This window comes from Pristiophorus japonicus, chromosome 12 (genome assembly GCF_044704955.1).
Source record: "Pristiophorus japonicus isolate sPriJap1 chromosome 12, sPriJap1.hap1, whole genome shotgun sequence".
Classification (NCBI taxonomy): domain Eukaryota; kingdom Metazoa; phylum Chordata; class Chondrichthyes; family Pristiophoridae; genus Pristiophorus; species Pristiophorus japonicus.
Genome location: NC_091988.1, coordinates 207,521,530 through 207,544,798, shown reverse-complemented (window position 1 = coordinate 207,544,798; position 23,269 = coordinate 207,521,530). Strand labels below are relative to the sequence as shown.

Sequence of the window (23,269 nt, the reverse complement as noted above, 5' to 3'; positions counted from 1 at the left end):
AATGCTAGAATCTATTATTAAGGATGTGATAACAGGGCACTTAGAAAATAATAATAGGATTGGGCAGAGTCAACACTGATTTATGAAAGGGAAATCATGTTTGACAAATGTTAGAATTTTGAGAGGTTGTAACCAGCACAATAGATAATGGGGAACCAGTGGATGTGGTGTATTTGGATTTTCAGAAGGCTTTCGATAAGGTGCCACACGAGATTATTAAACAAAATTAGGAATTGTGGGATTGGAGGTAATATACGAGCAGGAAGCAAAGAGTAGGAGTAAATGGGTACTTTTCAGAATGGCAGGCAGTGACTAGTGCGGTACCGCAAGGTTCTGTGCTGGGGCCCCAGCTGTTTACACTACATTAATGATTTAGACGAGGGGATTAAATGTAGTATCTCCAAATTTGCGGATGACACTAAGTTGGGTGGCTGTGTGAGCTGCGAGGAGGATGCTATGAGGCTGCAGAGTGACTTGGATAGGTTAGGTGAGTGGGCAGATGCATGGCAGATGAAGTATAATGTGGATAAATGTGAGGTTATCCACTTTGGTGGTAAAAACAGAGAGACAGACTATTATCTGAATGGTGACAGATTAGGAAAAGGGGAGGTGCAATGAGACCTGGGTGTCATGGTACATCAGTCATTGAAGGTTGGCATGCAGGTACAGCAGGCGGTTAAGAAAGCAAATGGCATGTTGGCCTTCATAGCGAGGGGATTTGAGTACAGGGGCAGGGAGGTGTTGCTACAGTTGTACAGGGCCTTGGTGAGGCCACACCGGGAGTATTGTGTACAGTTTTGGTCTCCTAACCTGAGGAAGGACATTCTTGCTATTGAGGAATGCAGCGAAGGTTCACCAGACTGATTCCCGGGATGGCGGGACTGACCTATCAAGAAAGACTGGATCAACTGGGCTTGTATTCACTGAGTTCAGAAGAATGAGAGGGGACCTCATAGAAATGTTTAAAATTCTGATAGGTTTAGACAGGTTAGATGCAGGAAGAATGTTCCCAATGTTGGGGAAGTCCAGAACCAGGGGTCACAGTCTAAGGATAAGGGGTAAGCCATTTAGGACTGAGATGAGGAGAAACTTCTTCACCCAGAGTGGTGAACCTGTGGAATTCTCTACCACAGAAAGTTGTTGAGGCCAATTCACTAAATATATTCAAAAAGGAGTTAGATGATGTCCTTACTACTAGGGGATCAAGGGGTATGGGGTACTGAAGTTGCATGTTCAGCCATGAACTCATTGAATGGCGGTGCAGGCTAGAAGGGCCGAATGGCCTACTCCTGCACCTATTTTCTATGGATTGAGGATTGGTTAATAAGAACTTAAGAAATAGGAGCAGGAGTAGGCCATACGGCCCCTCGAGCCTGCTCCGCCATTCAATAAGGTCATGGCTGATCTGATCATGGACTCAGCTCCACTTCCCTGCCCGCTCCCCATAATCCCTTGACCCCTTATCATTTCAGAAACTGTCTATTTCTGTCTTAAATTTATTCAATGACCCAGCTTCCACAGCTCTCTGAGGCAGCAAATTTCACAGATTTACAACCCTCAGAAGAAATTTCTCCTCATTTCAGTTTTAAATGGGCGACCCCTTATTCTAAGATCATGCTCTCTAGTTCTAGTCTCCCCCATCAGTGGAAACATTCTCTCTGTGTCCAGCTTGTCGAGCCCTCTTTTCGATAAGATCACCTCTCATTCTTCTGAATTCCAGTGAGTAGAGGCCCAACCTACTCAACCTTTCCTCATAAGTCAATCCCTTCATCTCCGGGATCAACCTAGTGAACCTTCTCTGAACTGCCTCCAATGCAAGTATATCCTTTCGTAAATATGGAAACCAAAACTGCATGCAGTATTCCAGGTGTGTCCTCACCAATACCTTGTATAGCTGTAGCAAGACTTCCCTGCTTTTATACTCCATTCCCTTTGCAATAAAGGCCAAGATTTCATTGGCCACTTGCTGTACCTGCAACGGAGAGGTAACAGAAAGTAGGAATAAATGGGTCATTTTTGAGTCAGCAGGCTGTAACTAGTGGGTTGCCGCAAGGATCGGAGCTTGGGCCCCAGCTATTCACAATCTATATCAATGATTTGGATGAGTGGACCAAATGTAATATATCCAAGTTTGCTGATTATACAAAGCTAGGTGGGAAGGTAAGTTGTGAGGAGGATGCCGAGGCTTCAGGGGGATATAGACAGGCTAAGTGAGTGGGTAAGGACATGGCAAATGGAATATATAGTGGAGAAATGTGAAGTTATTCACTTTGGTAAAAATTTGGTAGGAAAAATCGAAAAGCAGTATTTTTTAAACGGTGAGAGATTGGGAAATGTCGGTGATCAGAGGGACCGGGGTATCTTTGTACACCAATCACTGAAAGTTAATCTGCAGGTACAGCAAGTGATTATGAAAGCAAATGGTATGTTGGCCTTTATTACAAGAGGATTTAAGTATGTCATCATCATCATAGGCAGTCCCTTGAAGCGAGGATGACTTGCTTCCACGCGAAAAGGGATGAGTTCACAGGTGTTTTAATGAAGTACCTAATATTCTGGATTCCGAACTACATCTTGAAAGCGTCTTACTGCAATTATATAGAGCCCTGATGAGACCACACCTGGAGTATTGTGTACAGTGTCGGTCTCCTTACCTAAGGGAGGATATACTTGCCATAGAGGGGTGCAACGAAGGTTCACCAGACTGATTCCTGGGATGGGGAGATTGTCCTATGAGGAGAGATTGAGTAGACTAAGCCACTATGCTCTCAAGTTTAGAAGAATGAGATGTGATCTCATTGAAAAATACAAAATTCTTACAGGGTTTGACCCGGTCGATGCAGGGAGGATGTTTCCTCTGGCTGGGGAGTTTAGAACCAGGGGTCAGTCTCAGGATAAGGGGTTGGCCATTTAAGACTGATGAGGAGAAATTTCTTTACTCAGAGGGTGGTGAATCTCTGGAATTCTCTACCCCAGAGGGCTGTGGAGGCTCAGTCGCTGAGTATATTCAAGGCTGAGATCGATAGATTTTGAAATATCCAGGGACATGGGGATAGTGCAGGAAATTGGAGTTGGAGTAGAAGATCGGCGAAAATCTTATTGATCAGGGGCCGAATGGCTGACTCCTGCTCCTAATTCTTGTGTACTCTATGCCTCTATTTATGAAGCCCAGGATCCCATGATTTTTTTTTTTTAACCACTTTCTCAACCTGCCCCTTTCAATGATTTGATTTAACACCCCTTTTCTGTGTTAAATTTAATTTGCCACATACCCACCCATTTCACTAGCCTGAATGTCTTGGTCATTCACTATCATCCTCACTGTTCCAAGTTTTGTCATCTTGCAAATTTTGAAATTGTGCCCTGTACACCAAGTCCAGGTCATTAATAGATCAACAAAGCAGTGGTCTGAGTACCGACCCTTGGGGAACACCACTGTATACCTTCCTCCAGTCCGAAAAACAACCGTTCACCACTACTCCTGTCACTTGGCCAATTTCATATCCTTGCTGCCACCATCCTTTTTATTCATGGGCCTCAACTTTGCTGGCAAGCTTATTATGTGACACTTTATCAAACGCCTTTTGGAAATCCATGTACACCACATCAACCACATTACCCTCATCAACCCTCTCTTTTACATCATCATAAATACTGTGGCTACAAGAGCAGGTCAGAGGCTGGATATTCTGCAGCGAGTGTCTCACGTCCTTACTCCCCAAAGCCTTTCCACCATCTACAAGGCACAAGTCAGGAGTGTGTTGGAATACTCTGCACTTGCCTGGATGAGTGCAGCTCCAACAACACTCAAGAAACTCGACACTATCCAGGACAAAGCAGCCGTTTGATTGGCCCCCCCATCCACCACCCAAACATTCACTCCCTCCACCACCAGTGCACCGTGGCTGCAGTGTGCACCATCTACAAGATGCACTGCAGCAACTCGCCAAGACTTCTTCGGCAGCACCTCCCAAACCCTCAACCTCTACCACTTAAAAGGACAAGGGCAGCAGGCGCATGGGAACACCACCACCTCCACGTTCCCCTCCGAGTCACACACCATCCCGACTTGGAAATATATCGGCCGTTCCTTCATCGTCGCTGGGTCACAATCCTGGAACTCCTCCCTAGCAGCACTGTGGGAGCACCTTCACCACACAGACTGGGGCGGTTCAAGGCGGCTTACCACCACCTTCTCAAGGGGCAATTAGGGATGGGCAATAAATGCCCAGCAGCGCCCACATCCCGGAACGAATTAAAAAAGGGAAAATCCAAATCACAACAACTAGCTGCATTTTTAAAGAAAAAAAAGTTTCCTCATGTTGCCTTTGGTTCTTTTACTGTTACATTAAATCTGTCCTCTGGTTCCCGAGCCTCCTGCCACTGCAAATTGTTTCTCCTTATTTATAGTTACTGAAACGCTTCATAATTTTGAACGCCTCTAGTAAAAGAAAGATTTATTTGCATTTATATAGTGCCCTTCACAACCACAGAACATCCCAAAGCGCTTTACAGCCAATGAAGTATTTTTAAGTGTAGTCACTGTTGTAATGTAGGCAATGCGTCAGCCAACTTAAGCACAGCAAGCTCCCACAAACTACTAGATAATCTGTTTTTATGATGTTTGAGGGATAACTATTGGCCTGAACATCGGGGATAACTTACCTGTTCTTCTAAATAGTGCCACGGGCTCTCTCACCTGAGAGCAGACATCTAATGTCTCATCCGAAAGCCGGCACCTCCAACAATGCAGCACTCCCTTCCAGATTGTGTGCTCCCATCTCCTGGAGTGGGACTTGAACCCACAACCTTCTGACTTGGGCCACGATTGACTTATTCACGACAAGGGGCATAATCTTAAAATTAGAGGTAGACTGTTTCGGACTGAAATCGGGAAGCATCTTATCGCACAGAATAATGGGAATCTGGAACGCTCTCTCCAAAAGGCTGTGGATCCTGGGGACAATTGACATTTCTTAGACCAAGGTGGGCAGTTTTTTAATTAGGTAAGGGTACTGAGGGCTACCAGTTGAGGTACAGATAAGCCATGATCTAATTGAATGACTGACTGGAATGGTCTATTCCTGACCAGGGAAAAGGCAGGGGAGAAGTTAAATGAGGCAGCAGAAGGCAAAACCAGAGAGGAAAAACCAATCGGAAGGAGTAAAATGAGATTGCCAAACGGGCAGTCGGAGATTTGAGTTACACAATACACAAGGTACAATGTGGCTGAGTTTGGTGAGCTAGAGGCATAGATTGATGTGGGGGAGGGGGTTGACTGATATAACATTAACAGATGTAGCTTAGGCTAGGCAGGACTGGATGCTGAAAATTTCTGGTTACATAATATTCAGGAGGATAGAGTAGGGAAAACGAGGAGGAGCAGTGTTGAATCGAAGATTACACAAACAGATCTTCAGGAATGTTTAGAAAATAGGCCTAGAAATTGGGCCGCAACCGTTCCTGTGCACGGTGCGGAGTTTGTTCCCTCTCCCCACCGCCCCTGTGCCTGGGTGGTAAGGCTGGACTCCTTCCCCTGGACCCGGCCCCCGTGCCTGGGTGGTGAGGCTGGACCCGGCCCCCGTGCCTGGGTGGTGAGGCTGGAGACACTCTGATGATTGGCTTTAATTTCATCATCGCCGGCAGAGTGTGGTGACCCCAACATCAGCATCCCCGAAACTCACTCCAGCATTACTTGTCGCCCAAAACTTCTTAACCTCATGTTTGCATTCCACCATTGCCCTCCTTGCGCTAATACTTTCTACCATTACCACCCTGATTCCTTCCAAGCATTTCAGCAAGGTTATAAAAGCAATGAAAAGATGCAATATAGATTCATTCGGATATTACTGGGATGAGAATTTTGGAATTATTCATTAGAGTTGTGATGGCAGAGAGATGACCTGATGAAGGCTGTCCACGATTATGAATAGTTATGGTAAGTTAAATAGTAATGGATTGTTTCTGCTGGCCAGCAAGATAGTAGTTGGGGAATACATTATTTCAATCACTAGATATTTGGCCCACCCGTTTTTTCAGCGCACTTATCAGAGATGCGCCGACTTCGGCTGAAAACGGCACCAAAAAGATCTCCCTGGATTCTGGCCGCTCTGTTGACTCTCCCGGGGCTTGGCACGGCATGGCCAGTGGATTGGGAGTGGGGGGGGCGGTGGGCGGAGCTTGGGTTCTGTGCGAGAAAGACTGCCAGCTGCGCATGCACATTGGAGCGTTCGCGCATGCGCAGTAGCGAATAACATTGGCAATCGGCCAGTTCTCTCTGCTGTCCCGCCTGCACCTATCCCCGGCCAAGTGGCCTCCCGCACCAGCCGGCTGGCCCGCTGTCCGTTGATTCCTGCAGCCAGCCAGCCTGTGTCTTCTGCCAGCCCAGCCCAGCCAGCCTGTGTCTTCTGCGAGCCTGTAGCCAGTTCCCTGTGCTCTTCCGCCTGGTCGTCTCGCCTGTACCTATCCCCGGCCAAGTGGCCTCTCTCATCGGCCAGCCCGTTGACTTCCTGGGCCAAGTTAGGTTTTATTTTTTATTTATTCTTGATGGTTTTAATGCTTCTTGAATGTTGTGCTTTGTTTAGTGCTTTGCAAGGTCCTCTCCACTTCCCTTCCTGCCCCTATCTCTGACTACCTGTGCTGATTTCTTAACTGTCCAAGGGTTTTCTGTGCGGCCACAAGTGGCTACATACGCTGGCCTAAGTTAGTTTCGAGCAGCTATTAGCTGTCCAAAATGGCCAAAACGGGTGTAGGTGGCTGGTAACGCTCCCTTTTGGGGAAAAAAAACTAAACTAAACTTTAAAAAAAACCTAACTAACTCACTTACACTGGTGCAAATTGAATGTACAAAATGGGGATTTTTAAGATACTCCAGAAAAATCAAGTTGCTCCAAAAAAAAACTGGAGTAACTCGTGGGCAATTTTGGGCCCATAGAAGGAGGTTGTGCATTTTTTTACGCTATTGTTAGAGGGCAGACTCGCAGCAACTAACTGCCCACAACTTTGTACATGTTTTACACGGTGCTTGAAATGTGTAATTCTGTCACAAACCGGAATTAGTTGCTTGAAAAATACCATTATTAAAGCTTATGGAAGTAGTGGTTCGGGCTTGGGAAGTGTGGCTTGATTGGTTGCTGGAGAATCCCAAATTGTTCAATTGTGATTTGTTGCTGTTCTGAAATTTGAGCCAATCCGGTGCATTTGTAACAATTTTGTATCTCTGAATGTGACATGCCAGACACGAGCTCTCTTTATAGTTTGTTTAATCAAAGTCCAGAGGTATAGATTGAACTGGAGCAGAACAGTTGGGACCAGAACTGTCTATTCTGATACCATTTCCCTGCTCTTGCCCATTAATATTTAATATCTCTCCCCAACTGCTTAACCAGTTTTCTTTTAAATGTCACTTGACTTGGCTTCAATGGTTACTTGTAATTATTTTATAATCCTTTTAGGTTTAAAAAGAATCCTTCTAAACCCATTCTGCTTTCATACTAGTCCTAGACCTATGCCCTTTTAATCTACCAGTGGCGATGATCTAATTATATTCTCAAATCATTTCACAAATTTGAGCTCCTGCATCAATACACTGCCCTCTGAAATGGTCTAGCAAGCCACTGCATTGTGCACACAATTGCTGTGCAATTTGAAGGAGAAGCCCCTCCGCCATCACAGTGTTCCAGTGTGTTTCACTTTTTGTGATTGAGACTTCATTTGTTTGCTTCACGTTATTGCGACTGGTACCTGCCTAAACCGATCGGGTCAGCAGTACTGACTGAGCTGCCAGCTCTACACACCTCTGCTTGCTAGCAGAATTTTGCTGAGCACATCTGTAGAAATCTGCTTATTTACATCAAAATGTCAAAGCTAACAGTTTAAGTGGCAATAAAATGTTAACATGGCGCTTACGAAGTTGTGGGCAGTTAGTTGCTGTGAGTCTGCCCTCGAATGACAGTCTTGCTTTACTTGATAAAATGCAACTGGTTTTCATGTCACTAACTTCACTTCTGAGTTACACTATAATGCCTGCGCCATACAATGTGAAAACTGCATCGAGGCACAATTGCAATGTCGCTGGGTGAGAGTGCAACAGTAATTGAAGGCTTTTTTGAAATGGAATGGGGGGGGGGGGGGGTGGGGGATGTAAAAAAGTGTACTTTAAACTCCAGGTTGCTGTAACTAGCGAGTGCACATTGAGTTGCATTATTTGGGGTTATTGCTTCATGTCAACAACGCTTGTTTTATTTGCAGTGTACGCTTGGAAGGGCGAGACAGATGAGGAATACATGTGGTGCATTGAGCAGACACTGTACTTCCGTGATGGAAAACCCCTGAATATGATTTTGGACGATGGTGGAGACCTTACAAACCTGGTTCACAATAAGCATCCCAAACTCCTAAAAGGTCCTCTTCCATTGTCTTGAGTGGCAAATGTTGCTTTGGGTAATGTCTCGTGTCTATTTGCTGTTAATACCCCACAATGTGGTGGTCTTGCAGGTGATGTGCGTTGCCTCATTTACATTACATGTGTCCAGGTGTGAAGTACTGGAAGTGGGCAATCCTCAACATTGGGGAAGATATACAGCCTGCTGAAGACTCCTCGGACAAATGCGTACATTTGATGTGTAGGCACAGTTGTGGTTTCACTGCAGTCTCAAAATAGATGCTGCCGTGTAAATGAGACCAGTTTGGAAACTCAAGATGTTTCCTCATATATAGTTCAACTAAAAGTAGTTCCACGAAGAAACTGGTTGTACTGTACAAGAACAGTTCAGTAACATTATGCCCAATAATTCGGGGCCTGGGCATTAACAAGTGATGTTATGTGGATAAGTTGGTTAAGAAGGCATACAGAATACTTGCCTTTACTGGCTGAGGCATGGCATACAAGAGCAGGGAGGTTATGCCTAAATTATATAATACTCTGGTTAGGCTACTGCTGGAGTACTGCGTGCAGTTCTGGTCGCCGTATTATAGGACGGACTTGATTGCACGAGAGGGTGCAGAGGTGATTTATTAGAATGCTGCCTGGAATGGAGAATCTTAGTTATGAGGACAGATTGGATAGGCTGGGTTTGTTCTCCTTGGAACACAGGAGGCTGAGAGGATACCTCATTGAGGTGTATAACATTTTGAGGGGTCTGGATATAGTGGATAGCAAGGGCCTAGAGGGGTCAATTACGAAGGGACATAGGATTAAGGTGGTTGGTGGAAGGTTTTGAGGGGAAGCTTCTTCACGCAAAGGGTTGTGGGGATCTGGAACTCACTGCCTGGAAGGGTGATGGAAGCAGAAACCCTCACCACATTTAAAATGTGCTTGGATGGGCACTTAAAAGTGCTGTAACCTGCTGGGTTACGGACCTAGAGCTGGTAATTGGGATTAGACTGGATAACCTCTTGTTGGCCGGCACAGATATGATAAGTACTGCAGGGAATTGAATACGGCCAGGGTGGTGATCTGGACTAGTTTCGATTGCCTGGATGAGTCGTGAAGAATTTTCCCAGATTTTTTCCCCAATTGGCCTGGGTTTTTATCTTTTTTTGCCTCTCCCAGGAGATCATATGGCTCCAGTTGGGGTGGAGTGTAGAATGTTTCAGTATAGGGGGTGTCCCAGTTGTGTGAGGCGGACTGGTTGGGCTGGGTGCTCTTTACCTTTCCGCCATTGTTCATTGTTCATAGGTTTATATGTAACCTTCAGGGCTGCTGACCGAGGGCCGCGTGGCTCTTTGTCGGCCGGTGCGGACACGGTGGGCAGAAATGGCCTCCTTCTGCGCTGTAGATTTCTATGTTTCTGTTATTACTGGGTTACTTGGAGAGTAACGGTTACCAAGCAGTGATGGTAGTGATGAAAATTGTTCATGCCATGAGTCACATCCATTGTCTCAACTACAGTGTGTGCTCACTGGTGCAGTTACTCTATTCTCTTCCTGCGATACTTCGAGGTGCTGCTACCCACCTGCTGAGGAAATCTAGCCGCCTCAGCTCGGTTCTACTCCAGCTGAGTCCCGGAGATAGAAGTGAAATAATTTAACGCATAGAATGACGCCCAATGATGTAGTTACCCTGTTCCTAATTCCTGCACTTACAGCTAACTCCTTCCAGAACAAGTCTCTCTTGCTCTGCCCAAAGTGTTTCTTCTTAACTATAGTTCATCATTGTTTATTTGACCATGTCCTGCTTAAGTGGAAATCGGTGTGATTGATGCTTATTGATCCTGCAGATATCAAGGGAATCTCTGAAGAGACTACAACTGGAGTCCACAACCTCAGTAAGATGCACAAGAACAAAGAACTCAAAGTTCCTTCCTTCAATGTCAATGACTCTGTCACTAAGGTAATGTGTTCTAATGAGGTTTCTGATGTACTGTGCAATTAACCGATTCTGCATTTGATGCTAAGTTTTCTAAGGGAGGCATTCACTGTACCAGAAAGGTACATTAAGGAATCCCTAATTCTTGTGGATCTTGCTTCGTGCTCCTGTTGGACCATCTCAGCACATAGCTGCAGGAGGCTGAAGTCTCGGCAAGAGCTCACTCAGCAGTGGAAGTAGAGGTTGGGGAAATTCGATAGCCTAGCATCTCACAGCACAATCCAACTTGGCTTTTGGTGAGCTGGAGATGCCCCAGGTTCCATGGCCTGAATTGGAGATCCCTGTGCCTATAGAGCATGGATTGTTTACTCTGTTATAACAATGTTTATCCACTGGTGCTCAGTGTAATGTAGCTGGGAAAGATGAGATGAAGAATCGCACTAATCAGCTTAGATAATTAAAATCCTTGGCATCTCCTTTCATGATTGCAAACAGGAATTCTGTTTCTATGCCATGGTATCACTTGGAATACCACTCCATTACAATCCCACCTCATTTGTCTCCTTCAAGCCCAAAGAGTCCCAAGTTTTTCTAACTTTCTCCGGAAATAGGGATCAGCCTCAGTGCCCAGTTTGCAGGCCTGGATGGTGAGACCTGATGGCATTATGCAAGCTGCAATCTGATCACAATGCTCAGCTGCCTCGGCATGATGCCTCTGACTTGTCCTCCGGCGAGAGCTCTGTTTCTGTTCCCCTTTACTTGGTGTCCAGCAATTTCTAATGCTGAAGAACTTGTTGCTTTCTGCTTGAATCGTTAACATTATCCATTAGAAAAGATCCTGTTTTTTTTCTTCATTCTTGGAATGTGAGCATCGCTGGCAAAGTCAGGATTTATTGTTCATCTTTAGTTGGCCCTTGAGACACAACACACACGGAGTAGTGGGGAACCGAGTCTGAGAGTGAGGAACTTAAAAGTAGTTCATTTTAGTAAACAAAAAGTACTGGAGAGATTAATAGGACTTAAAGTCGACAAATCCCCTGGATCTGATGGCCTACATCCTAGGGTTCTAAGAGATGGGCAATAAGTCTTGGCCTTGCCAGCGATGCTCACATTCCAAGAACGAAGGAAAAAAAAAACAGGATCTTTTCTAATGGATAATGCTAACGATTCAAGCAGAAAGCAACAAGTTTTTCAGCATTAGAAATTTCAGGACACCAAGTAAGGGGAACAGAAACAGAGATATCGCCGGAGGACAAGTCAGAGGCATCATACAGAGGGTAATATATTGGCATGGGTTGAGAATTGGTAAACGGAGTAGGAATAAACGGGTCATTTTCGGTTTGGCGCGGTGTAACGCGGATCAGTGGTGCGGCCTCCGCTATTTATAATCTATATCAATGACTTGGATGAGGGGACCGAATGTAATATATTTGCTGACAATACAAAGCTAGGCTGAAAAGTAAACTGTGAGGAGGAGGCAAAGAGGCCACAAAGGTATATAGGCAAGTGATTGGCCAAGAAGGTGGCAGATGGAATATAATGAGATGTGTAATTGTACACTTTAGTCAGAAGAATAGAAAAGCAGAATAATTTTTAGAAGGTGAAAGACTAGTAAATGTTTGTATTTAGAGGGTTTTGGGTGTCCTTGTATCAGAATCTTAGAAAATTACGACAGAGAAGGAAGCCATTCCACCCATCGTGTCCGTGCAGGCAGACCAAGAGCCTTCCGGCCTAATCCTGCCTTCCAGCAATAGGTCCACAGCCCTGTAGGGTACGGCTCTCAAGTGCCCATCCAAGTACCTTTTTAAATGTGGTGAGGGTTTCTGCCTCTACCACCCTTTCAGGCAGTGAGTTCTAGACCCCCACCACCCTCTGGGGGAAGAAATGTTTCCTCATCTCCCCTCTAATCCTCCTCCCAATTACTTTAAATCTATGCCCCCTGGTTGTTGACTCCTCTGCTAAGAGAAATAGGTCCTTCCTAGCCACTCTATCCAGGCTCCTCAATTTTATACACCTCAATTAAATCTTCCCTTGGCCTCCTCTGTTCCAAGAAAAACAACTCCAACCATTCCAATCTTTCCTCATAGCTAAAGTTTTCCAATCCTGGCAACATCCTCGTAAATCTCCTCTGCACCCTTTCAAGTGCAATCACATCCTTCCTGTAATGTGGTGACCAGAACTGCATGCAGTACTCCAGCTGTGAACTAACTAATGCTATATATGGTGCTGGCATAACTGCTTGCTCTTGTATTCTATGCCTCAGCTAATAAAGGAAAGCATTCCATATGCCTTTTTAACTACCTTATCGAACTGTCCTACCTTTAAGGATCTGTGGACATATTCTCCAAGGTCCCTCTATTCCTCCACACCTCTCTGAACATGAATCAAAGTTAACATGCAGGGACAGCAAGCAGTTAGGAAGGCAAATGGTGTGTTGGCCTTTATTGCAAGGGGTTGGAATAGAAGAGTAAAGCAGTAATTATACAGGACTTTGGTGAGACCACACCTGGAATACTGCGTACAGTTTTGGTTTCTGCACCTAAGGAAGGATTATATTTGCCTTGGAGGCAGTGTAACAAAGGTTCCTGGATTCCTGGGATGAGGAAGCTGTCCTATGAGGAGAAATTGAGTCGAATGGGCATATACTCTCGAGTTTAGAAGAATGAGAGGCGATCTCATTGAAACATACAAGATTCTGAGGGGGATTGACAAGGTAGATGCTGAAGGCTGTTTCCCCTGGCTGCAGAGTCTAGAACTAAGGGTCGTAGTCTCTGGATAAAAGATCAGCCATTTAGGACTGAGATAAGGAGAAATTTCTTTACTCTGGGTTGTGAAGGAATTCTCTACCCTGGAGGGCTGTGAGTGCTCAGTCGATGAGTATATTCAAGACAGATCGATAGATTTTTGGGCACTAATCAAGGGATATGGGGATAGGGTGTGAAAGTGAAGTTGATGCAGAAGATCAGCCATGATCTTGTTGAGCAGGCTCGAGGGGCTGAATGGCCGACTTCTGCTCCTATTTCTTATGTTCCTTCTGCAAATAACCTTCCGGAAATACTAGGGCACTGAGGGTCTAGCGAGAAGGAGGAACTGAAGGATATCCTTATTAATCGGGAAATTGATGGGATTGAAGACTGGTAAATCCCCAGGGCCTGATAGTCTGCATCCCAGAGTACTTAAGGAAGTGGCCCTAGAAATAGTGGATGCATTGGTGATCATTTTCCAAGAGCTAATCGACTCTGGATCAGCTCCTATGGACTGGAGGGTAGCTAATGTAACACCACTTTTTTTAAAAAGGAAGGAGAGAGAAAACGGGTAATTGTAGACTGGTTAGCCTGACATCGGTAGTGGGGAAAATGTTGGAATCAATTATTAAAGATGTGAAAGCAGTGACAGGATCGGTCCAAGTCAGCATGGATTTATGAAAGGGAAATCACAAATCTTCTAGAATTTTTTGAAGATGTAACTAGTAGAGTGGACAAGGGAGAACCAGTGGATGTGGTGTATTTGGACTTTCAAAAAGCTTTTGACCAGGTCCCACACAAGAGATTGGTGTGCAAAATTAAAGTACATGGTATTGGGGGTAATGTATTGACGTGGATAGAGAACTGGTTGGCAGACGGGAAGCAGAGAATCGGGATAAACGGGTCCTTTTCAGAATGGCAGGCAGTGACTAGTGGGGTGCCGCAAGGTTCAGTGCTGGGGCCCCAGCTATTTACAATATACATTAATGATTTAGATGAAGGAATTGAGTGTAATATCTCCATGTTTGCAGATGACACTAAGCTGGGTGGCGGTGTGAGCTATGAGGAGGATGCTAAGAGGCTGCAGGATGACTTGGACAGGTTAGGTGAGTGGGCAAATGCATGATGATGTGGATAACTGTGAGGTTATCCACTTTGGTGGCAAAAACAGGAAGGCAGAATATTATCTGAATGGTGACAGATTAGGAAAAGAGAAGGTGCAACGAGACCTGGGTGTCATGGTACATTGGTCATTGAAAGTTGGTGTGCAGGTACAGCAGGTGGTGAAGAAAGCAAATGGCATGTTGGCCTTCATAGCTAGGGGATTTGAATATAGGAGCAGGGAGGTCTTACTGCTGTTGTACAGGGCCTTGGTGAGGCCTCACCTGGAATATTGTGTTCAGTTTTGGTCTCCTAATCTGAGGAAGGACGTTCTTGTTATTGAGGGAGTGCAGCGAAGGTTCACCAGACTGATTCCTGGGATGGCAGGACTTACATAGGAGAGACTGGATCGACTAGGCTTATATTTACTGGATCGACTGAGCCTGTATTCACTGGAGTTTAGAAGAATGAGAGGTGATCTCATAGAAACATATAAAATTCTGACGGGATTGGACAGGTTAGAGGCAGGAAGAATGTTCCCGATGTTGGGGAAGTCCAGAACCAGGGGACACAGTCTAAGGATAAGGGGTAAGCCATTTAGGACTGAGATGAGGAGAAACTTCTTCACTCAGAGTTGTTAACCTGTGAAATTCCCTACCGCAGAGAGTTGTTGATGCTAGTTTGTTTGATATATTCAAAAGGGAGTTAGATATGGCCCTTGCGGCTAAAGGGATCAAGAGGTATGGAGAGAAAGCAGGAAAGGGGTACTGAGGTGAATGATCAGTCATGATCTTATTGAATGGTGGTGCAGGTTCGAAGGGCCGAATGGCCTACTCCTGCACCTATTTTCTATGTTTTTATGTTGGTTTGATGGGCTGAAAGCTGTAAATAGTTTCACCTGCCAGGTGTAGGGAGAGAAGGTAAGTTGTGTAGAGCTCCGATTCGGGAATTATATCCAGCAACTGCTGCTCCAAGTGCAGCATGGAGGCTGTCGGGTGAGGATAAACTGGGCTCAACTCTGCTGCCCACCTCTGCTGTCAATTAGCTGACCAAAGCTCCGTATCTAGGGTCACGTGACGTCTAGCTAATTGGCCAAAGTGCTCGAAGGTTCGAGGTGCCCATGAAATACAAGTAGGATTAAGAATTCATGGGGTTTTGCAGCTTTTACTGCACAAACGTGTAGTAAAATGCATGAATAAATAGACCCGTAGAACGTTTACACACCACATTAATAATACGGCAAAATATCACAAGCTACACTTGAGTTAAACTGATCCAATGGTTGTATGCTGTTTTTCTGCATTATGGTGAGTTTTACCGGGGGTACCATATTGGGCTGAGTCCCCGGGCTGCTAACTCAGTGTGTTAATCTGTCCCTGCATGGACTCTACTCCAACAAAGACTTGATGCCTTTGAGAGAACGGGGAACATTGATGGGGGAAGCAAAGTTATTTTTTGTTTTTCATTTGTAACCCATCTTTTCCACAGAGCAAGTTTGATAACCTGTACGGGTGCCGAGAATCGCTTATTGATGGTATCAAGCGTGCCACAGACGTTATGATTGCTGGTAAAGTGGCAGTTGTGGCAGGATATGGTGACGTGGGCAAGGGTTGTGTGCAGGCTCTGCGAGCTTTTGGTGCCAGAGTTATTGTAACTGAAATTGACCCCATCAATGCTCTGCAGGCTGCTATGGAAGGTAAGGATGAAATGATGCTGGAGTCCACCAAAGTCTGAGGAATGCCCTTTACTGTGTCTGGTCACAAAATTAAATTCCAGCTTCATTTACACTCCGAGGTCAGTTCGTTTAAAATGTGCCTTTTGAAGTTCTTGTAGACCTGGTGAGAGACTGCAGAGCGCACGCGAGCCTGCCGTTCAATCGCGATATATTCCAAGGGCTGCTCGGGTGCAGGAAATCAGCCAGGATTCCCACTCGTGATAGCTGCCACTGACCACCTGGAAATGATCTGAACATGGGTGAGCTTGGACTTGATGCCTGCACTGTTGAGTAACCCGATGACACTTTCTGGCTTTCACACGGAGATTGTGAGAACGCAGACAGCGCGTGCCATCAGATCGCAACTCGGGCACAGCACCACAGCTGCAGCTTTTCTAGCCATGTATGAGGACGGTATAGTTATCCCAACACGACACAGCCTTGGTGCTTTGACATTCACACTGTTGTGGCATAGAAAGCTATTTATCCAAATTTACTGATGACACAAAGATGGGCAGCATTGTAGGCAGTGTGGATGAAAGCATAGAATTACTAAAGGGTTAAGTAAACGAGCAAAACTGTGGCAAATGGATTTCAATGTAGGGTAGAGGTTATGCTGCAGCTGTACAAAGCCCTGATTAGCCCACACCTGGAGCACTGAGCAGTTCTGGCCACCACACCTGAGGGAGGGTATATTGGCCTTGGAGGGAGTGCAGCATAGGTTTACCAGAAAGATACCCAGACTCCAAGGGTTACACTACGAGGAGAGATTACAAAAATTAGGCTTGTACTCCCTGGAATTGAGAAGGTTAATGGGTGATCTGATCGAAGTTTTCAGGATATTAAGGGGAACAGATAGAGTAGATAGAGAGAGACTATTCCTGCTGGTTTGGGATTCTGGGACTAGGGGGCATAGTTTAAAAATTGGCCAGACCTTTCAAGAGTGAAATTAGGAAACACTTCTAAACCCAAAGGGTGGTAGGGGTTTGGCACTCTCTTCCGCAAACAGCAATTGATGCTAGATTGATAGCTTTTTGTTAACCAGGGTAATAAGTGATATGGGACAAAGGGTATATGGAGTTAGGTCGCAGATCAGCCATGAGCTCCTTGAATGGCAGAACATAAGAATTAGGAGCAGAAGTAGGCCATTTGGCCCCTCGAGCCTGCTCCGCCATTCAGTGAGATCATGGCTGATCTGCTACCTCACTTCACTTTCCTGCACTATTTCCATATCTCTGATTCCCTTGATATCCAAAAATCTAGTGATCTCTGACTTGGATATACTCGAAGACTGAGCCTCCACAGCCCTCTGCGTTAGAAAATTCCAAAGATTCACCACCCTCTGAGTGAACAAGTTTCTCCTCATCTCAGTCCTCAATGGCCAACCCCTTATTCTGAGACTGTGACCTCTGGTTCTAGACTCCCCAGCCAGGGGAAACATCCTTCCTGCATTTACCCTGTCGAGCCCTGTAAGAATTTTGTATGTTTCAATGAGATTACCTCTCATTCTTCTAAACTAGAGAATATCGACCTAGTCTACTCAATCTCTCCTCATAGGACAATCCCCCCATCCCAGGAATCAGTCTGTTGAATCTTCGCTGCACTCCCTCTATAACAAGTATATCCTTCCTTAGGTAAGGAGACCCAAACTGTGCACAATACTCCAGGTGTGGTCTCACCAGGGCCCTATATAATTGCAGTAAGACGTCTTTACTCTTATACTCAAATCCTCCTGTAATAAAGGCCAACACACCATTTGCTTTCATAACTGCTTGCTGTACCTGAACATTAACTTTCAGTGATTCATGTACAAGGACACCCGTGTCCCTCTGATCAACAACACTTCTCAATCTCTCCATTTTAATAAGTACTCTGCTTTTCTATTTCCTACCAAAATGGATAATTTCACATTTCTCCACATTATATTCCATTTGCCATGTTCTTACCCACTCACTTAGCCTGTCTATATCCCCTTGAAGTCTCTCTGCATCCTCCTCACAACTTACCTTCCCACCTAGCTTTGTATAATCAGCAAACTTGGATATATTACATTTGGTCCCCTCATCCAAATCATTGATATAGATTGTGAATAGCTGGGGCCCAAGCTCCGATCCTTGCGGCAACCCACTAGTTACAGCCTGCTGACTCAAAAATGACCCGTTTATACCTAACCTCTATTTTCTGTCCGTTAACCAATCCTCAATCCATGCTAGTATATTATCCCCAATCCCATGAGCCCTAATTTTGTTCAATACCCTCTTGTGTGGCACCTTATCAAATGTATTCTGAAAATCCAAATACACCACATCCACTGGTTCCCCCTCCCCCCTTATCCTACTAGTTACAACCTCACAAAAAAACAGATTAGTCAAACATGATTTTCCTTTCATAAATCTGTGACTCTGCCCAATCCTATTATTTTGAGGTTCTGGGTGGCTGAATGGCCTACTCCTGTTCCACTGTTGTTAAATAATGTACTAAACGCCGGGTTATTGAGAGCTACAGCTGCTTCAGGAAATGCTCCGCTTTCTTTTATAAGTCAGTCCCAAACTTTAATCTCTGTACATTTTTATGATGTAATTGGGAAATGAAACCCTTCCACTTTGTTTGGTATGTGTATTTACGGTGCACACACTCTGGTAAGAGCTCAACTGCTAACATCAGAAATAGCTAGAGATATTTATGGTTGGCACGATGACTTATTTCAATTACCTATTTAACCAGAGGCTGAGGATGAAGTGTTAAAGTGAGCTGCTTGTAAAGTAAAATGAATAACACCTGCCAACTCTTCCCCAGCAATTCATCTCCGTCCCAGAGTCCATTTATTCCCTCCAGCAGCAATGCAAAGCAGTTCTTCTTCCCCTCGCATTCTGCGTACGGTCAATATTTGACTCGGGAAAGCACCGTACGCAGAATGCGAGGGGAAGAAGAACTGCTTTGCATTGCTGCTGGAGGGAATAAATGGACTCTGGGACGGAGATGAAACCAAAAAGAGTTTCATCTCCGTCCCAGAGTCCATTTATTCCCTCCAGCAGCAATGCAAAGCAGTTCTTCTTCCCCTCGCATTCTGCGTACGGTGCTTTCCCGAGTCAAATATTGACCATCTCAATTGGAACGTTTGAGGCGGTGTTGAAACATTACAAACATTTTATATGGAAGCCATAGACCGAGACTTTCCTCTGTGAACTGTAAAATGTTTTCTCATTATTTTCCCCCTTCCTCCTCCCACACTAACTTAAATTGAGGATTAAAGACTTGATTGAACTGCTGTGACCTAGACTTGGGCTAGTTCAGTATGTGAGCTTTATTAATGGAAAACCCTTGGGCTCGCTCTTTGCTGCATTGATTCCTGTGTAACTCAATCCAACTCATTTGTCTTGTAGGTTATGAGGTGACGACCATGGATGAGGCATGCAAAGAGGGCAATATCTTTGTGACAACAACAGGCTGCAAAGATGTCATTGTGGGAAGGTAGGAAATGGCTGGCACTGAACTCCGTGGTTTTTGTCAGCCGACCCAGTGTTGGTTTCACCTGAGTAACTTTGTATTGTAGATGGCCATTTGGCCTGTCGTGCCTGTGCCGGCTCTCTATCCAATTTAATCTCACACCTTGGCTTTTTCCCCATAACACTGCAAGTTATTCCTCTTCAAGTCCATTAATTTTTGAAAGTTCCTATGGAATCTGCTTCCACCACCCTTTCAGGTAGTGAGTTCCAGACTCTTAACAACCATCGAAGAAATGTATCCTCATTTGCCCTTTTAAGTTTTGCCAATGAATTTAAGTCTTATGACCCCTGGTTACCAACCCACTTGCCAGAGGAGACAGTCTCTCATACTTGCTCTATCAAAACCCTATGTCATTTTGGGCAGCTCCATTAGATCGCCCCTTGACCTTCTCTGCTCCAAGGAGAAAATCCCAGCTTCTCCAGTCTCTCCACATAACTGAAGTCCTTCATTCCTGGTAAACATCCTCAGTACTCTTTCTCAAGGTGTTAACATCCTCCAGCTGATGCCTAACCAGTGATTTGTAAAGGTTTATCATGCCTTCCTTGTTTTTGTATTCCATGCCCATATTTACAAAGCCAAGTTTACAATACACGTTCTTAACCACCTTATCACCTTGTTGTGCGAGGCCCCTTGGGGAAAAGTGACCATAAAATAGTAGAATTAAGAACATAAGAATTAGGAACTGGAGTACGCCATCTAGCCCCTCGAGCCTGCTCTGCCATTCAACAAGATCATGGCTGATCTGGCCGTGGACTCAGCTCCACTTACCCGCCCACTCCCCATACCCCTTAATTGCCTTATTGGTTAAAAATTTATCTGTGATTTGAATACATTCAATGAGCTAGCCTCAACTGCTTCCCTGGGCAGAGAATTCCACAGATTCTCAACCTTCTGGGAGAAGAAATTCCTTCTCAACTCTGTTTTAAATTGGCTCCCCCGTTTTTGAGGCTGTGCCCCCTAGTTCTAGTCTCCCCGACCAGTGGAAACAACCTCTCTGCCTCTATCTTGTCTATCCCTTTCATTATTTTAAATGTTTCTATAAGATCACCCTTCATCCTTCTGAACTCCAACGAGTAAAGACCCAGTCTACTCAATCTATCATCATAAGGTAACCCCCTCATCTCTGGAATCAGCCTAGTGAATTGTCTCTGTACCCCCTCCAAAGCTAGTATATCCTTCCTTAAGTAAGGTGACCAAAACTGCACGCAGTACTCCAGGTGCGGCCTCACCAATACCCTATACAGTTGCAGCAGGACCTCCCTGCTTTTGTACTCCATCCCTCTCGCAATGAAGGCCAACATTCCATTCGCCTTCCTGATTACCTGCTGCACCTGCAAACTAACTTTTTGGGATTCATGCACAAGGACCCCAGGTCCCTCTGCACCGCAACATGTTGTAATTTCTCCCCATTCAAATAATATTCCCTTTTACTGTTTTTTTTTTTCCCAAGGTGGATGACCTCACATTTTCCGACATTGTTTCATGCACAAGGACCCCCAGGTCCCTCTGCACCGCAGCATGTTGTAATTTCTCCCCATTCAAATAATATTCCCTTTTACTGTTTTTTTTTTCCCAAGGTGGATGACCTCACATTTTCCGACATTGTATTCCATCTGCCAAACCTTAGCCCATTCGCTTAACCTATCTAAATCTCTTTGCAGCCTCTCTGTGTCCTGTACACAACCCGCTTTCCCACTAATCTTTGTCATCTGCAAATTTTGTTACATTTCCTCTGACTACGCGTACCTTTATCTTCTGCAGTAACCTTTTGTGTGGCACCTTATCGAATGCCTTTTGGAAATCCAAATACACCACATCCAGCGGTACACCTCTATCCACCATGCTCGTTATATCCTCAAAGAATTCCAGTAAATTAGTTAAACATGATTTCCCCTTTCATGAATCCATGTTGCGTCTGCTTGATTGCACTATTCCTATCTAGATGTCCCGCTATTTCTTCCTTTTATAGCTTCAAGCATTTTCCCCACTACAGATGTTAAACTAACCGGCCTAGTTACCTGCCTTTTGTCTGCCCCCCTTTTTTAAACAGATGGAGATTAAGATGGAGAGTGACACAATTAATTCAGAGACTAGGGTCCTGAACTTAAGGAAAGTTAACTTCGATGGTATGAGATGTGAATTGGCTAGGATAGACTGGCGAATGATACTTAAAGGGTTGACGGTGGATAGGCAATGGCAGACATTTAAAGATCACATGGATGAACTACAACAATTGTACATTCCTGTCTGGCGTAAAAATAAAACTGGGAAGGTGGCTCAACCGTGGCTAACAAGGGAAATTAGAGATCGTGTTAAATCCAAGGAAGAGGCATATAAATTGGCCAGAAAAAGCAGCAAAAGTGAGGACTAAGAGAAATTTACAATTCAGCAGAGGAGGACAAAAGGGTTTAATTAGGAGGGGGAAAATAGAGTATGAGAGGAAGCTTGCCGGGAACATAAAAACTGACTGCAAAAGCTTCTATAGATAGATATGTGGAGAAAAAGATTAGCGAAGACAAATGTAGGTCCCTTGCAGTCAGAATCAGGTGAATTTATAATGGGGAACAAAGAAATGGCAGACCAATTGAACAAATACTTTGGTTCTGTCTTCACTAAGGAAGACACAAATAACCTTCTGGAAATAATAGGGGACCGAGGGTCTAGCAAGAAGGAGGAACGGAAGGAAATCCTGATTAGTCAAGAAATTGTGTTAGGGAAATTGATGGGACTGAAAGCCGATAAATCCCCAGGACCTGATAGTCTACATCCCAGAGTACTTAAGGAAGTGCTAGAAATAATGGGTGCATTGGTGGTCATTTTCTAACATTCTATACACTCTGGATCAATTCCTATGGATTGGAGGGTAGCTAATGTAACCCCACTTTTTTTTAAAAAGGAGGGAGAGAGAAAACTGGGCATTATAGACCGGTTAGCCTGACATCGGTGGTGGGGAAAATGTTGGAATCAATTATTAAAGATGTAATAGCAGCGCATTTGGAAAGCAGTGACAGGATCGGTCCAAGTCAGCATGGATTTATGAAAGGGAAATCATGCTTGATAAATCTTACAGAACTTTTTGAGGATGTAACTAGTAGAGTGGACAAGGGAGAACCAGTGTATGTGGTGTAGTTGGACTTTCAAAAGGCTTTTGACAAGGTCCCACAGAAGAGATTAGTGTGCGAAATTAAAGCACATGGTATTGGGAGTAATGTATCGACATGGATAGAGAACTGGTTGGCAGACAGGAAGCAAAGAATGTGAATAAACGGGTCCTTTTCAGAATGACACGCAGTGAGTGACTAGTGGGGTACCGCAAGGTTAAGTGCTGGGACTCCAGCTATTTACGATATACATTAATGATTTAGACGTAGGCATTGAATGTAATATCTCCAAGTTTGCAGATGACACTAGGCTAGGTGGCAGTGTGAGCTGTGAGGAGGATGCTAAGAGGCTGCAGGGTGACTTGGACAGGTTAGATGAGTGGGCAACTGCATGGCAAATGCAGTATAATGTGGATAAATGTGAGGCTATCCACTTTGGTGGCGAAAACAGGAAGGCAGAATATTATCTGAATGTTGACTGATTAGAAAAAGGGGAGGTGCAACGAGATCTGGGTATCATGGTACATCAGTCATTGAAAGTTGGCATGCAGGTACATCAGGCGGTGAAGAAGGCAAATGGTATGTTGGCCTTCATGGTGAGAGGATTTGAATATAGGAGCAGGGAGGTCTTACTGCAGTTGTACAAGGCCTTGGTGAGACCACACCTTGAATATTGTGTTCACTTTTGGTCTCCTAATCTGAGGAAGGACATTCTTGCTATTGAGAGAATGCAGCGAAGGTTCACCAGACTGATTCCTGGGATGGCAGGACTGACATGAAGAAAGACTGGATC

The 23,269-nt window shown here is 44.7% G+C and overlaps 1 protein-coding gene across 2 annotated transcripts in view; it reads left to right on the top strand.

Moving 5' to 3' along the window:
- Positions 1-23,269, top strand: part of ahcy (adenosylhomocysteinase) — a 75,878-nt gene that overhangs the window by 25,924 nt on the left and 26,685 nt on the right. Inside the window, exons 4-7 of one of the 2 annotated variants that reach the window (XM_070896527.1) lie at positions 8,251-8,403; positions 10,221-10,333; positions 15,643-15,850; positions 19,252-19,339. In XM_070896527.1, the coding sequence (XP_070752628.1) occupies positions 8,251-8,403; positions 10,221-10,333; positions 15,643-15,850; positions 19,252-19,339 (562 nt within the window). The remainder of the gene's footprint in view (positions 1-8,250; positions 8,404-10,220; positions 10,334-15,642; positions 15,851-19,251; positions 19,340-23,269) is intronic. The other variant, XM_070896528.1, reaches the window with a different exon arrangement.